This window comes from Rattus rattus, chromosome 5 (assembly GCF_011064425.1).
Source record: "Rattus rattus isolate New Zealand chromosome 5, Rrattus_CSIRO_v1, whole genome shotgun sequence".
Classification (NCBI taxonomy): domain Eukaryota; kingdom Metazoa; phylum Chordata; class Mammalia; order Rodentia; family Muridae; genus Rattus; species Rattus rattus.
The window spans coordinates 143519550-143533173 of record NC_046158.1 but is presented as its reverse complement, the minus strand read 5'-3'; the positions used below and the strand labels follow the sequence as shown (position 1 = coordinate 143533173).

Here is a 13624-nt window from a genome sequence, read left to right as displayed (position 1 = left end):
TGGAAGTGGCTGATTGGGGTCTTCGTGTGACACTGCTCTTTTCTTATCTTCTAGGTTCCATTCCCATAATAGATCCCAGAGTCATCCCGGAAAAGGCTTGCTACAGCCATGGTCTTGTGGCCCGATGATTGAGAGCCTGCAGGGGGGGTGGGAGGGGAAGGTGCTGCCTGTTTCGTGTTTAGGAATCTCAGTGACTCTGAGTTCCACCTTGCATTCTAAACAGAGCCACCTCTCCTGCCCTCCGTGCCCCCCGGGAGCAGCGTCAGGTGAAACTTTGCACCTGAACTCAGTCGTTGCTAACCTGACCTTGCCTTATCCATTCTCACGGGGCCAGAGAATGACTTTGTCATTCGTCACAGAGGGCCACTCTTCCCCACTCGCCACAGTTCAGGGCAAAGGGGTCAGACCTGAGAGTGACATGGCGCTCTCTGGGGACGCTGCTCACCTGCATCTTGAACGGGGCGCTTCCATCGGTCTGAGAAGCTGCCCCATGTTTCCCCTGTTGACTGGCAGTTGAAAGTCCTTTCCCTGAGAGAGCAGGTCCTTCTCATAAGCAAGGACCGAGAGATGACGGGCTATGTTTCCTAAGTTCTATGTGTGTATTCCCATCCCTGCCAGTGTAGCTCAACGCTCCATGCACCTGAGTATCAGGGATGACCAGGAGGTTGTGTCCATGTGCGGTATCCATGCAGACAGCTGCATCTAGTCCTCCACGGAGTTTGAGACGCCTCTGAGGTGTTGGGGTTGGTCCTACTGCTAAGTCCTCCAAAGGGACTTGTGACTTTGAGACTGTTAATCCATTTTTTCAGATGAAGATATTCTCAGTCTGAGAGAAGATGGGCCCCTCTCAGGGGCAACTCTGGGAGCCTGCCAGCCCTCTCCTGCCCAGCATCTACCTCCGCCCCAGCCTTCTTGCAGTCAGCATCCAAAGTTGAGCACTGGGCCGAGACTGAGTAAACACTGTTGATGATACAGGAATCAAAGCAAACAAGGACTCTCTTTTTGCCAACTGCCCCATTAACAGAAAAGCCTTTTAAGGCCCCATCTGGGAGTCAGGCTTTCCCCTCCCTAAGCAAACTGAGATGACCAGGAGGAATGCGCTCGAGTGAGGGCCGCTCTGGGGGGACCCAAGCAAACTGGGTCCTGGTCATACTGTGAAGAATGAACACAGGGAGATCAAAAAGGGTCCTTGGATCCAGTCCCGAGGTCCACACAGCAAGGCAGCATGCAGCCACACGGGTCCCTTTCAAGGCTTCTGCTCAGAAGCCCGGGCTACCACCGACATGGCTTCCCACAATAGCACACTGTGGCTATTCCCCGCCCGGGTGAGACTTATGGCCAAGTTTCTTGGAACACTGTCTACTTTCAGCTTAGACCGCCTCTCGGGGGGCGGAGGAAGGTGTCCTTGAGCACGGTGTCTCTATCCACCATTGCAAGGGCACACTCTTGAAAGAACCCATTATGGGCTGGAAGGAAATCTGGACTCTGAGTCCGGCTACGCAAGCTCACCCAGCTGCTGGTGAGCTGCTGCTGGGGACCCTGTTGTGTATCGGGCACTTCAGGGTCTCAAAGCCAACGAGAGGCCAGCGGGCCAGGAGGGAAGGCATGCCTCTGAGTAATTAGCAAACAGCTGCCCATGGCCGCTGTGTACTTCTGTGCTCTAATCCTGAGGATGTGAGGGGCTTCGAGGACCCGGCAGCTGCCTCTCAGCCACCAGGGTTCCCAAAAGCAATCAAGAGTGAAGTGAGAGGGAGGCGAAAGGATACGCCGGCTTCCGAATGGATGCCACAGGCACTTATTAGATTAATTATATTTTACAGATCGATTTTGTAAATCACGGGAGGCAGGTGCCACAGTGCATGCAGAAGTCAGAGGACAGTTTGTGGGAGTTGATTCTCTCCTACCGTATGAGGCCCTGGGGGTTGAGTTCACATTGAGGAGCTCAGTGGAAGGCACCTATGCCTACTCGTCCATCTTCTTGGCTCTTACTTAATACCTTTGGAACACAACCTCACTATGTAGCCCACCGTGGTCAGCTCTAACTTGTGGCAATCCTCCTGTCCCGGCTTCGCCAGATGACGGGATGACAGGTGTATACCAACACATCAAACTTGTGTGTATCTTTTCTTTCTCTCTTTTTTCTGCCCTTTCCCTGTGTACGCATACGGGGTACATGTCTGTTTTCCTGTGTGTGGTTGTACACGTGTGTTTGTGCACATAGATACCTGATTTTAGTAGCAGGGATCTTTCTCGATTCTTCCGCCTTATTCTCTGAGACAGGGTCTCTCGATCAAACCCAGAGCTTACCAGTCTGGCTAGTCTTGCTAGACAGCTTGCTCTGGGGATCCCCTATCTTCTTTCCAAGGCTGGAATTCCAAGTGGGTTTCCACACCCCCCTGGCATTTTCCACGGGTTCTGGGGATCTGGTCCTCTGTGTATACAGCTCTCTAACTGCTTAGCTGCCTCCCGAGTTTTACACGCCCTCCTCCTCCCTGCTGCTCCGTGGTTGGGACAAGTTCATCTGAGAATCTTGTGGTCAGCCAGACCTCTGAAGTAGGTCCTAAGGCTACAGAAAGGAAGCCCACAGTGACGTTGTGGAGAGCCCCCTCTCTGGTGGCATCTTGACAACTTCGGTCAGTGCCTGTTGCATGTTGTCACGTCTGTAGTTCCATTAGACGGCCGGTGGCCAGCTCTCCAGTGGGATATCTCTTACCACTCAGGGACCACTACACCAAAGACAAAGCTAAGACCAAATGCAGATATGATATTCCATTCAGTGTTCACAGTCCGCATTTGCATTTGTAAGCGATGCCAAGTTCACCCATTCCCGCAGCTCTGTCTTGTGCTGTGGAACCCTGTTGGGACTGGGGTCTGGGGGAATGGGCACCCTGGTCAGAATGTATTTAACCTGGCCCTCTGGAGACAAGGTCTTTTCCAGGGCCACTCTTTGGTTTGGAGTCAAGCCTTTTCCACAGCTGATTCAACCCCTGTGGAGGGAGAGACTCATCTCCTCTCTGGGCCTTGTTAGTCACCTCCCTGTGCACTGGGGGCCCCACTGAGTCTAAGGACCCAGCCCCTTGCACAGGCCCTGGGAAAATAGTGTCATGGTTTGTTCCCATCCGTGTAGGAACGAGTCTATGTGAGCAGGCAGCAGGGGCATGAACTTCCAGCCTTTGATCTAGCATGGTACTCCCCTGAGTCCACATCCCATGAGATGGCTTCTCTGGCCTGTTACAACATCAGGTTTCCCAGATCAAACTCTGGAAAAGGGGCTGGAGGAGAATTTGAGACCAGGTAGCCCAGGTTGGCCTTGAACTCACTACGCAGCTGAGGACAATCTTAAACTTCTGATCTTCCTACCCCCACCCCCGTGTGCTAAGATTGTAGATGTGCACCACAATGATCGTTTTATGCGGTGCTGGGGATCCAACTTAGTGCTTTATGCACCCTAGGCAAGCACTCTACCAAACTGACCCGTAGCCCCAGTCCCACATTTTCTCTCTCAAAGATGATTTATTTCTGTTTGAAAGATTTATTCTATTTTTAATTATGCATCTGCGCATGTATCTGGGAGCGGTGTGGGCACCTATGAGCGGCAGGTGCCTTCCGAGGCTGACGGTGTTGCATTCCTTGGAACCGGAATTGCAGTTGGTTGTGAGCCTCCTGACCTGAGTGCTGTAAACCAAACTCTGGTCCTCGTGCTTAACCGCTGAGCCGTGAAACAGCAATGTCTCGAGCGCTCAAGATGTCCGTGTCACCTTCTCAGCTTTTGCCAGGTATAAAAGGGAGCTTAATTTTATGACCATTTTACTGTTATAAGTAGTAGCTATTTTTTTTTTATTCTTAGTTTATTTTAGTGTGTGTGTGTGTGTGTGTGTGTGTGTGTGTGTGTGTGTGTGTGTGTGTGTGTGCTTGTGTCTGCCTCACAGCCCATGTGTGGGGATCAGTTCTCTCCACTATATGGGTTTCTGGAATTGGACCTTGGTCATTGGGTTTCATGTCAGGTCACTTTATCAATGAACCATCTGGTCAGCCTAGTACTTGTTTATACTATTAAAATTTGTAATTTAAGAAGGAAAACTGTCCAACCACATTCCCGAGGCCCGAGGCTGGCTCCCAAATTGCTCTGTAGGCCATGTGGCTGAAGACAGCAAGGCAGGCCATAGATAGACAAAATGGTGACTTGGGTATGGAAAGCTCTTTTGGGGTGGGGTCCAGTGGCCCCATTCAGCCATAACTCATGGATGTCACCCATAACTTGTGGATGTCAGTCAGTGACACTACCATAGCTCAGAGGCCATTGAGACCAGGTCTGTGAGAGGGGCCAGCTCCGGGTCCCAGCCACACAGAGGAAGCCTCAGTTGGATGCATATCTAGGAAATGACTGAGCACAACTCAGGAGAGGAAAGTGCCCCCTCTTACCCTGACAGTGGAAAGCAGGGAAGGCCTGGGGTGGGGCCTTCAGCCAGACACGCCCTCGGGCCAATTGGGAGAGCAGCTGGGTGGGCTGGTCCCACCAAGACCATGAAACTGCACCCAGCTCTCACCGGGGACCCAGGCTCTTCCAGTCTCTTCGACCTAACTGACCCTTGGGTTCAAGGCTAGGATGCGGGAAATCGTGCACATTCAGATTGGCCAGTGTGGCAACCAGATCGGAGCCAAGGTAAGTAAGGGCAGAGCAAACCAGCTTGGTGCCCAACCAACACACACTCAGGTCCCTGGGAGGAAGCTGGGCCTCTCAGGTTTGCAAATACTTGCTAAATGGGTGGCTTGTTAAAGAAGGTCTTTTAGCAAAACCATTAGAGTTAGAGTGTTAATTAATGTTAATCTTGCCTGTAATTACACATGTAAATGGGTACAGGTGCCATTTTGCTTTTAGTGTTTTAAAATGAGCTTTCCACATCTAAACCCAGTAATTTGTTTCAAGCGTTTTCTGAAGCTTTTTGGGAAATTTTCTTAATTTAAATTGTGTTTATTATAGTTGTGTGTGTGACTATGTATGTTTTGGTGGTGGTGGTGGTGGTGGTGGTGGTGGTGGTGGTGGTGGTGGTGTGTGTGTGTGTGTGTGTGTGTGTGTGTGTGTGTGTGTGTGTGTAGCATCCCAGCATACATTTGGAAGTCAGGAGACAATTTTCCCAGGTGGTCCTTTCCTTCCACTGTGGGTCCCTGAGATCCGACTCAGGTCATTAGGTTTGACCACAAGCTTCTTTTCCTTGTTAACCATCGGCAGAAGCAGGGCTTTAAAATGTTTTCCTTAATTTGAATTATTTATTAGAGAGTGTGGGTGCCAGTTGTGTATTTAGGGTGATCACTGCACAGCCTGCTGGAGCTGGTTCTCTCTTTGCATTATAAAGAATTGAACTCAGGTCTTTAAAGCTTGCTGGCCAGCTCCCTTACCCTGCTGAGCCATTTCCTCAGCCTTACCAGAATGTTTCTCTGTTTGTTTGTTTTTGTTTTTTGTTTGTCTGCTATGTCACTGTGTTGTCTTTCATTCCCAAAGTTCCTCTAAAAACTCATTCTTTGGCAATTTTACACATACTTATTGCTTAGCTCCACCGGGACTATCTACCTCCTACCAGTTTCCCTAGACAGTCTCTCTAATACATCCATATCCTCCTCCTCCTCTTCCTCTTCTCCTTCTTCTCCTTCTTTGTCTCTCTGTCTTTCTCTGTGTCTGTCTGCCTCTCTCTCTCTCTCTCTCTCTCTCTCTCTCTCTCTCTCTCTCTCACACACACACACACACACACACACACACACACACACACACACACTTTATAATTCATGGAGTACCCTCAGTGCTGCCTGCTGGACTACTGAGGAATCTTGGCTTGAGCCGGTACAGGCAGCCACAGATTCTGTAAATTATTGAGTGCCATGGTCAGCCCATGTCTGGAAGACGTCTGCCAGCACTCCCCCAAGTCTCCGCCTCTCGAATCTTTCTGCCCCCTCTTCCTCACTGTTCAGTGAGCCATGATGGGTCGGGTAGAGTCTACGTTTATGGTACAAAGAATCTTAATATGCGATAGAAAATTAAAGTGACAAATACAGAGATAAGTAATTAAAACATTCTGGTATATGCATAAGCTCTCCTCTCTACTTCCTTTCTCCTGCTGCACTTCTGAGTGAGGTTCTTGACTCCTTCTTCTGTGCAAAGCCAGGAAGGCAGGGCCTGGAAGCTAGGATCTGCACTCCTAATTTTAAGACCAACAATGGATTTGAAGCATCTGTGGAGAGAGCTCACTGTGCTAATTGGAAATTATTTTTATGTGTACATATATGAACACAGTGTGTCCTGTTCATTATGAATTCAGTGAACTATCATGTAGCTTTAAAAAGGAAGATACAATGAAAAACTTTTGGGCACAGTAAAATGTATGCTACATGAAGCTTTCCCTGTCGTCTTTGCGTGCAAATCCAGTAGTAGTGACCATGTTGTATAAACCGCCCCCATCGAAATAAACGGCATACTGCAAAATAAACGTATGAACTGCAAACTCTGCCCCGCTCATACAACTGCATCTCTCACTGTCTTCCCTGACAACCGCCATTCCACCTCAGGTCTTTGTGCACAGCTGCCCTTCCAGGCACCTTGAGGGGATCCATGTGCTAGCAGGGGCAAACCCCGCCCCCTGCATTTTGAATTGGGCAGTAGCTGTAGCTCACTGTGTGTTCAGACCACATAGTGTTTGACCCAAGGATGGGCGCTGGCCTCCTCTACTGTAGGGAGTGCAGCTGGGAAAACCTGAGGGCCTTCCCACTCTCCTAATTTTCTTGTCTACGATTACATCGTCAGATCTGTTCTGTATCTTTAGTACGTTCCTCCACACCAAGTCCCTATTACCCTTTTACTCCCCCACTTTTATCTTGTATATGCACACGTTATTCTATATGACTATATTCACAAATGGGGGAAAACATATTTGTCTTTCGGAGACTGGCTCAGTCCTCACAATTATCTCCGGCTTCGACCGTTTTCCAGAAAGTGACAAAACTTGGTTCTTTGAGGCTGGAAAACAAAAACCCCACTGTGTATAGTCGTGTTTCCTATCCGATACTTCACTTGGGAGACCGCAGAGTTAGTTCCATTCCTTAGCTCTGACCAATGGTGTACAATCTACACGGATGCGCAAGTGTCTCTGTGCTGTGTTGACTTGGAGGCCTTTGGGTGAGTGAACACCCGGAAGAGCGAGGGCTGGGTTGCCTTGAACTGCAGGTCTTTGAGTCTAGGGCAAACACTATTGCTGCCTGAAAAGCATCAGTCACCCTTACGTACCACAGGAGTCCGGTCAGAACTTTGTAATCACCAGAGGAGTGGGGGTGGGGAGGGCTAGGGAGACTGTGCTGACCTTAGGTGATAAGGTGGGGAGAGGCCTGGCGGAGGAAATGAACGGAAAGATAGGGGATGGTCGGCTCCTGCAGCATTTGGGGTTGTACCATCTGGTGGGTGGAGTCCCAGCAATGACTTCCTCTGGTGGGCGGAGTCCCAGCAATGACTTCCTCTGGTAGGCGGGGTCCCAGCAATGACTTCCTGTTGTGCCTTTAAGAATCTCAAGAAATATTGTAGGCTGAAGAGATGGCTTACCTGAAAGAACTCTTGCCTTGGAAGCATGAAGACCTGAGTTTAAATCCCAAACACCCATATCGGGGGGGCAGGTAAATGGTCACAGGTTTGGATCAAAATCAATGAACTCCAGTTCAGTGAGCAACTCGGTCTTTAAAAGTAAGGGTAAGGGTGATGGAGGAAACCACCGGGCCTCGACCTCTGACCTTCACGCGCACGTCCTAGCAAGTGTATGTGCACCTACAGGCATGAGTGCACACAGTCATGTGCACATACATAAGACACATTTCATCTCCATCATCTCATAACTTCCTCGAACTTCCTCCCCCGCTCTGTAAAGCTCATTCTAGCACAGTGCGTTCTTACCCAGAGGTGTGGCCGGAGCAGAGGTGCCGCTCACAGAGTAGGCTTGGGGAGTTTATTACCCTTGGAGGTTTTGGACTGGAGGGGATGTATTTTCCATTGTGCTTTAATATGAGAGCTTTTCTGAATGGCCTAATGAGACCATTCCAGTAGTTCCCTGTGTTAATAGATGCTGTGGGCTGGCAAGATGGCTCAGCTGGTAAAGGTGCCACCGAGACTTGAGCTCCATCCTGGGGGCCTACCTGGTTGAGAGGCCTCACTACCACTGATTGTTTTTGCACACATCAGCCAACACACATGGAAAAGTAATGAATGAATGCAAAAATAATGAAATGCTTTTTTTAAAGTATAGAATAGAGTTTATTCAGGGCATGGAGAGGGGAGTTAAGTAGTGGGGGTGAGAGAGAGAGGAAGGAGAAGAGGAGGAGGAGGAGGAGGAAGAGGAAGAGAAGAAAAGAAGAAGAGAAGAGAAGAAGAGTAGTAGAGGTGTAGAGGCCGGCCATGAGCTTGTGGAGAGAAGGGGGGAAGGGAATGGGGAGAGAAGGCACAAAGGGGGTGGGGTAAGAGGGGAAGAGCAAGAGTGAAATGCTTTCTTTACTCGGCAGGGTATGATGGCACACCCCTTTTAAGCCAGCACTCAGGAGGCAGAGTCAGATCACTGTGAGTTTGTCAGCCTAGTCTACAGGACAAGTTGCAAACCAGCCAGGGACACACAGTAAGAGTCTATCTCAAAAAAAAAAAAAAATGCTGTATGCATGATTGGAAACGTAGACTATTCCAAGACAACAGCTATACCTAATTCTGAATTGGAATTAGGTTGGATGGTCAAAACACATTATGTCAAATTGTGCAGAAGGGCCCTGGTTGAAGGCTTTTGGAGTGAATTTCATGAAGGAAAACTTCCCAAAGCAGAGAGGAGACACTGTTGTGAAATAAATAAGAATTCAGTTTGTTCTCATTTCCTGAGATCAACACTTCTCCAGCTCAGACTGAGGCAAGGTGAAATTCCAGCTCCCTCAACTGAAGTGAGATTTTAAAAGGACCTGCTCTAACGAACCGGGGTTAACAGCAAAATTCAATGTAATGCTATGTGTGTCTGACGTTTCACTTCAGGAGCTCAGAGGGATCTAGCACAGCCTTCTTAGTCACACACAGTGGAAGAGGACATGTTGGGCAGGGTCAGGTATCCTCCAGGCCACCCATTCCCTCACAGGGGCCAACTCTCCCTTTCAATGACTTTTCTTCTCACTACATCTATCTGTCTATCAATCATCTATCTATCTATCTATCTATCTATCTATCTATCTATCTATCTATCTTCTATCTATCATCTATCTATCTATTTATCTATGTATCTATCTATCATCTATCTATCTATTTATCTATGTATCTATCATCTATCTATCTATTTATCTATGTATCTATCATCTATCTATCTATCTATGTATCTATCATCTATCTATCTATGTATCTATCTATCTATGTATCTATGCATCTATGTATCTATCTATCTATCTATCTATCTATCTATCTATCTATCTATGTGTGTCGGTGTGCATGCCCATGCAAGAGGGTGTACACATGCTGTGGTGTAAGTGTGGTGGTCAGTGGACAATTTGGGGGTAGTTGGTTCTCTCCTGCCACCACGTGGGGTCACAGGGATCAAACCTAGGTGGTCAGCCTTGGTGGCAAACACCTTTCCTGGCTGAGCTCTTCAGCCTGTGGACTGACTTTATTCTCTCTGCCTGCAGTTCTGGGAGGTGATCGGGGAAGAACATGGGATTGACTGCGCCGGGAGCTACTGCGGGACTTCTCCCCTTCAGCTGGAGAGAATCAGCGTTTACTACAACGAAGCCTACGGTAGGGCTGCCTGCCTGCTGGGTGAGCTCTGGCCTGCCATCTGGGCAGCCTAGGTAGAGAGATGACCCTAGTGTGAAAGAACGAAGTCCCAACAAGGAACAACAGGTGGGCAGGCATGCAGGGCTTTGGAGTCTGCACGGCAAGTGGCCCACTCCAGTTGCAAGGGGCAGGGTGAGGTGTTCAGCCACATTAGCCAGCTATTCCCCCACGGGAAGGGCAAGAAGCCATGTTCTTGGTGAGACAATGACCCAGACACACAGGAAAGAGAGGAGCAGAGTTTTCGAAAGGTATTTTTACAGGCTCATGTCATGGTGGGCTGGGTCAGATATGGTCATAGATATTGATGTCTACTTAACCTCTTCTCTTGCTCTTTCCTCTCTGTTCCTTCTCTCCCCATTCCCCTCGCCCCTCTCTCTCCACATGGCCAGCCTCTACTCTTCTCTGTGTCTCCTCTGTCTGTCTGTCTGTCTCTCTCTCTCTTTCTCTCTCTCTACACACACACACACACACACATACACACACACACACACACACGATACTATATATTCTATACTAAAAACGAACGAAAGAAAGAAAATGTCTGTTTACTAAAGGCCTCCGTGTAGAATACTCATGGTTTTGGACCAGCATACCAAGGATCCATTTCACCTGCTGACTTGTTCCGACTAATCTGCACAGGTAAGAAGTACGTGCCCCGAGCCGTCCTTGTGGACCTGGAACCTGGGACAATGGACAGCATCCGATCCAGCAGATTGGGAATCCTCTTTCAGCCTGACAGTTTTGTTCACGGTAGGCTTTTTTTCCAGAAGCTTCTACCAGGAAGAGCTGGATGTCTTCCAGTGGTTCTCATCTTACCTTTACCCCCTCCCATATTTCTCCTGCTCATAGGTAACTCTGGTGCTGGTAACAATTGGGCCAAGGGCCACTACACAGAGGGAGCGGAGCTGATCGAGACGGTCATGGATGTGGTGAGGAGAGAGAGCGAGAGCTGCGACTGCCTGCAAGGTTTCCAGATCGTGCACTCTCTGGGTGGAGGCACAGGCTCAGGCATGGGCACCCTGCTCATGAACAAGATCAGGGAGGAGTACCCGGATCGGATCCTTAATTCCTTTAGTGTCATGCCGTCCCCCAAGGTGTCAGACACCGTGGTAGAGCCCTACAACGCGGTGCTGTCCATCCACCAGCTGATAGAGAACACAGATGCCTGCTTCTGCATCGACAACGAAGCACTCTACGACATCTGTTTCCGCACCCTGAGGCTGACCACGCCCACTTACGGGGACCTCAACCACCTGGTGTCCTTGACCATGAGTGGGATCACGACCTCACTGCGCTTTCCGGGCCAGCTCAATGCAGACCTGCGCAAGCTGGCAGTGAATATGGTGCCCTTTCCTCGTCTTCACTTCTTCATGCCTGGCTTCGCTCCACTCACAGCCCAGGGTAGCCAGCAGTACCGAGCCCTGTCGGTGGCGGAGCTCACCCAACAGATGTTCGATGCCCGCAACATCATGGCTGCCTGTGATCCTCGCCGTGGCCGCTACCTGACTGTGGCTTGTATCTTCCGGGGTAAGATGTCCACCAAGGAAGTGGACCAACAGCTGCTGTCCATTCAGACAAGGAACAGCAACTGCTTTGTGGAATGGATCCCCAACAATGTCAAGGTAGCTGTGTGTGACATCCCACCCCGGGGGCTGAACATGGCGGCTACCTTCCTGGGTAACAATACAGCCATTCAAGAGCTCTTCACCCGGGTCTCCGAGCACTTCTCAGCCATGTTCAGGAGGAGAGCTTTTGTGCACTGGTACACCAGTGAAGGGATGGACATAAGTGAGTTTGGGGAAGCGGAGACAGACATCCTCGACCTGGTGTCCGAGTACCAACAATTCCAAGATGTCCGAGCAGGGCTAGAGGACATCGAAGAGGGTGGGGAGGAGGAGGCAGAGATGGGGGCAGAAGACAAAAACCATTAGCTAGGAGAGAAGCTAGAGGGCAGCCACTTTCAGAAGTTTCTCCAAAGATCTGTGGCTGTCCTGAAGCCCTTAGGGCTCATCCCTCAGCTCGGCATAGCAGTGAGAGCAGCAAGGCTTTCGCTCACAGTTCCTAGACAGGGCTTGATAGTCAAATGCACATTGTTCCTTCTTTCTTTCTTTTCTTGTCTTTTCTTGTCTTTTCTTGTCTTTTCTTGTCTTTTCTTTTTTTTCCGGAGCTGGGGACCAAACCCAGGGCCTTGCTCTACCACTGAGCTAAATCCCCAACCCCCCTTCTTTCTTTTTAAATAGCAAGTGAGTTTACTGTAGGGAGCCCTACTTATTTATTTTTTTACAAGCTGGAGCGTAGACATGCAGACGAAGTGTGCAAGTTTGCCAGGAGCCCTGTAGCAGCGTTGCTGGGTACCCAGCACCCAGGGCAGCTGGGGTGCTTCAGAGTCCTCGTTCACAAAGCCGTCTGAACAGCATGTGGGAGGTTCAGGGCCAACGGAAGCACGAGTCCGCCTCCGTGGTCAAGCCGCGTGGGCCTTATGCACCACTCGACAGGCTGACTGGAAAAAGACAAAGGGAGTCTGGAAAAACCACATCTCTCCCGTCGGCTCCCAACGTCCAAAAGACCATCAAGAGGGAGGCATTCCAGTCCGCGGGCCTTTGTTTCTCAGTAACCAGCTTCCAACCTATTTCTCCGCGTCTTCTTATTAGAACGAGATGCCAGTAGTTCGCTAATGATTGTCCTTGGTTTTCCTCTTAACGGCCGAGAATGTCCTTTTCACTTTTCGCTCACTCCCCGCCCCCTGAAGCTGCCGAACAGCCTCTCCGCTCTCTGGAAAGGGCACGAGGCATGCTCAGCAACCATCTGAAGGCAGGAACGTAGCCGCGATGCCGCAGCGTCCTCCTTGGTGACAGTGGACACGGACGGTCTCATTAGGGAACTTTTATAGTTCAGATTAATTTGCAGAAGTTGCCATAGACATTAGCAGGATGACACAGCCTTGTAATGCCACATTCATTATAGCAGGACTGAGCACGCGGGCACCTCTTACAGTTTTCCTAGGTCTGAGGTGCACAGGGTCTTTGTGATCCGCTGAAATTATCCAGCTCTCCTGTCTGACCTTCTAAAGGGAGTTATTTGCGTGAAGCTGGAGTCTCACGTCTCGGTTTGTCTCCAGGATGCTGGGGATGGAACCCAAGGCCTTGGGATGTGCTAGACAAGTCCTCTGTCACCAGCTATTGCCTTGGGCCTCAGTTTATAATCATCGACGGTAAGGCAGCAGGTGGAGGCACTCTCTTCGTATGTGCGCTGTGAGGAAATGCTTAAAGTGAGAAAACCAGGCCCTATTGTTGATATGACTTGCCAAGCTCCTGTTCATATGATTGAAAAAAGCGTCAAGTCTTTTAAATACTTTCCACTTTGGTGTGGACTGAGAAACACTAGCTTAAGTGAGGTGCGAGCACTTCTCCACTCCTGGATAAACTTCCTTATAGTTCACGACTCTGCGGGTGTCAGCTGCACGCTTAACCTGGACGCTTTCACTGTAAATCTCAAAAGGCAATTACATATGTGCAAAAAAAAAAAAGATTGTAATTCTTTTGAAAAAAAATTTTTTTTGCTTTTTAAGACTGTGAAGACTTCCGTTTGTTCACTAATAATCACTAAAATGCAAATAAATTCCACTTTAAATGACTAAGTCATTTTATCTCTGACTCCTTTTCTTGGAGCCCCACCGCTCAGACTGATGCATCTCACCTCCTGTTCTATAAGGCGCGGGTAGATTGAATCACCAGCTGACTAAAATGCCCAGGGACACCTGGTCCCTTCAGTCCTATGGTTGCCATGGTGACGTTGGTGCAG

General features: G+C 49.4%; 1 protein-coding gene across 1 annotated transcript; it reads left to right on the top strand.

The window, feature by feature from the left end:
• Window positions 1–4606: 4606 nt before the first annotated feature.
• On the top strand, window positions 4607–11754 carry Tubb1 (tubulin beta 1 class VI). Its single transcript, XM_032902452.1, has 4 exons — window positions 4607–4663; window positions 9676–9784; window positions 10463–10573; window positions 10673–11754. Exons 1-4 carry the CDS (start codon window positions 4607–4609, stop codon window positions 11752–11754), a joined length of 1359 nt encoding a protein of 452 aa, XP_032758343.1.
• Window positions 11755–13624: the final 1870 nt, after the last annotated feature.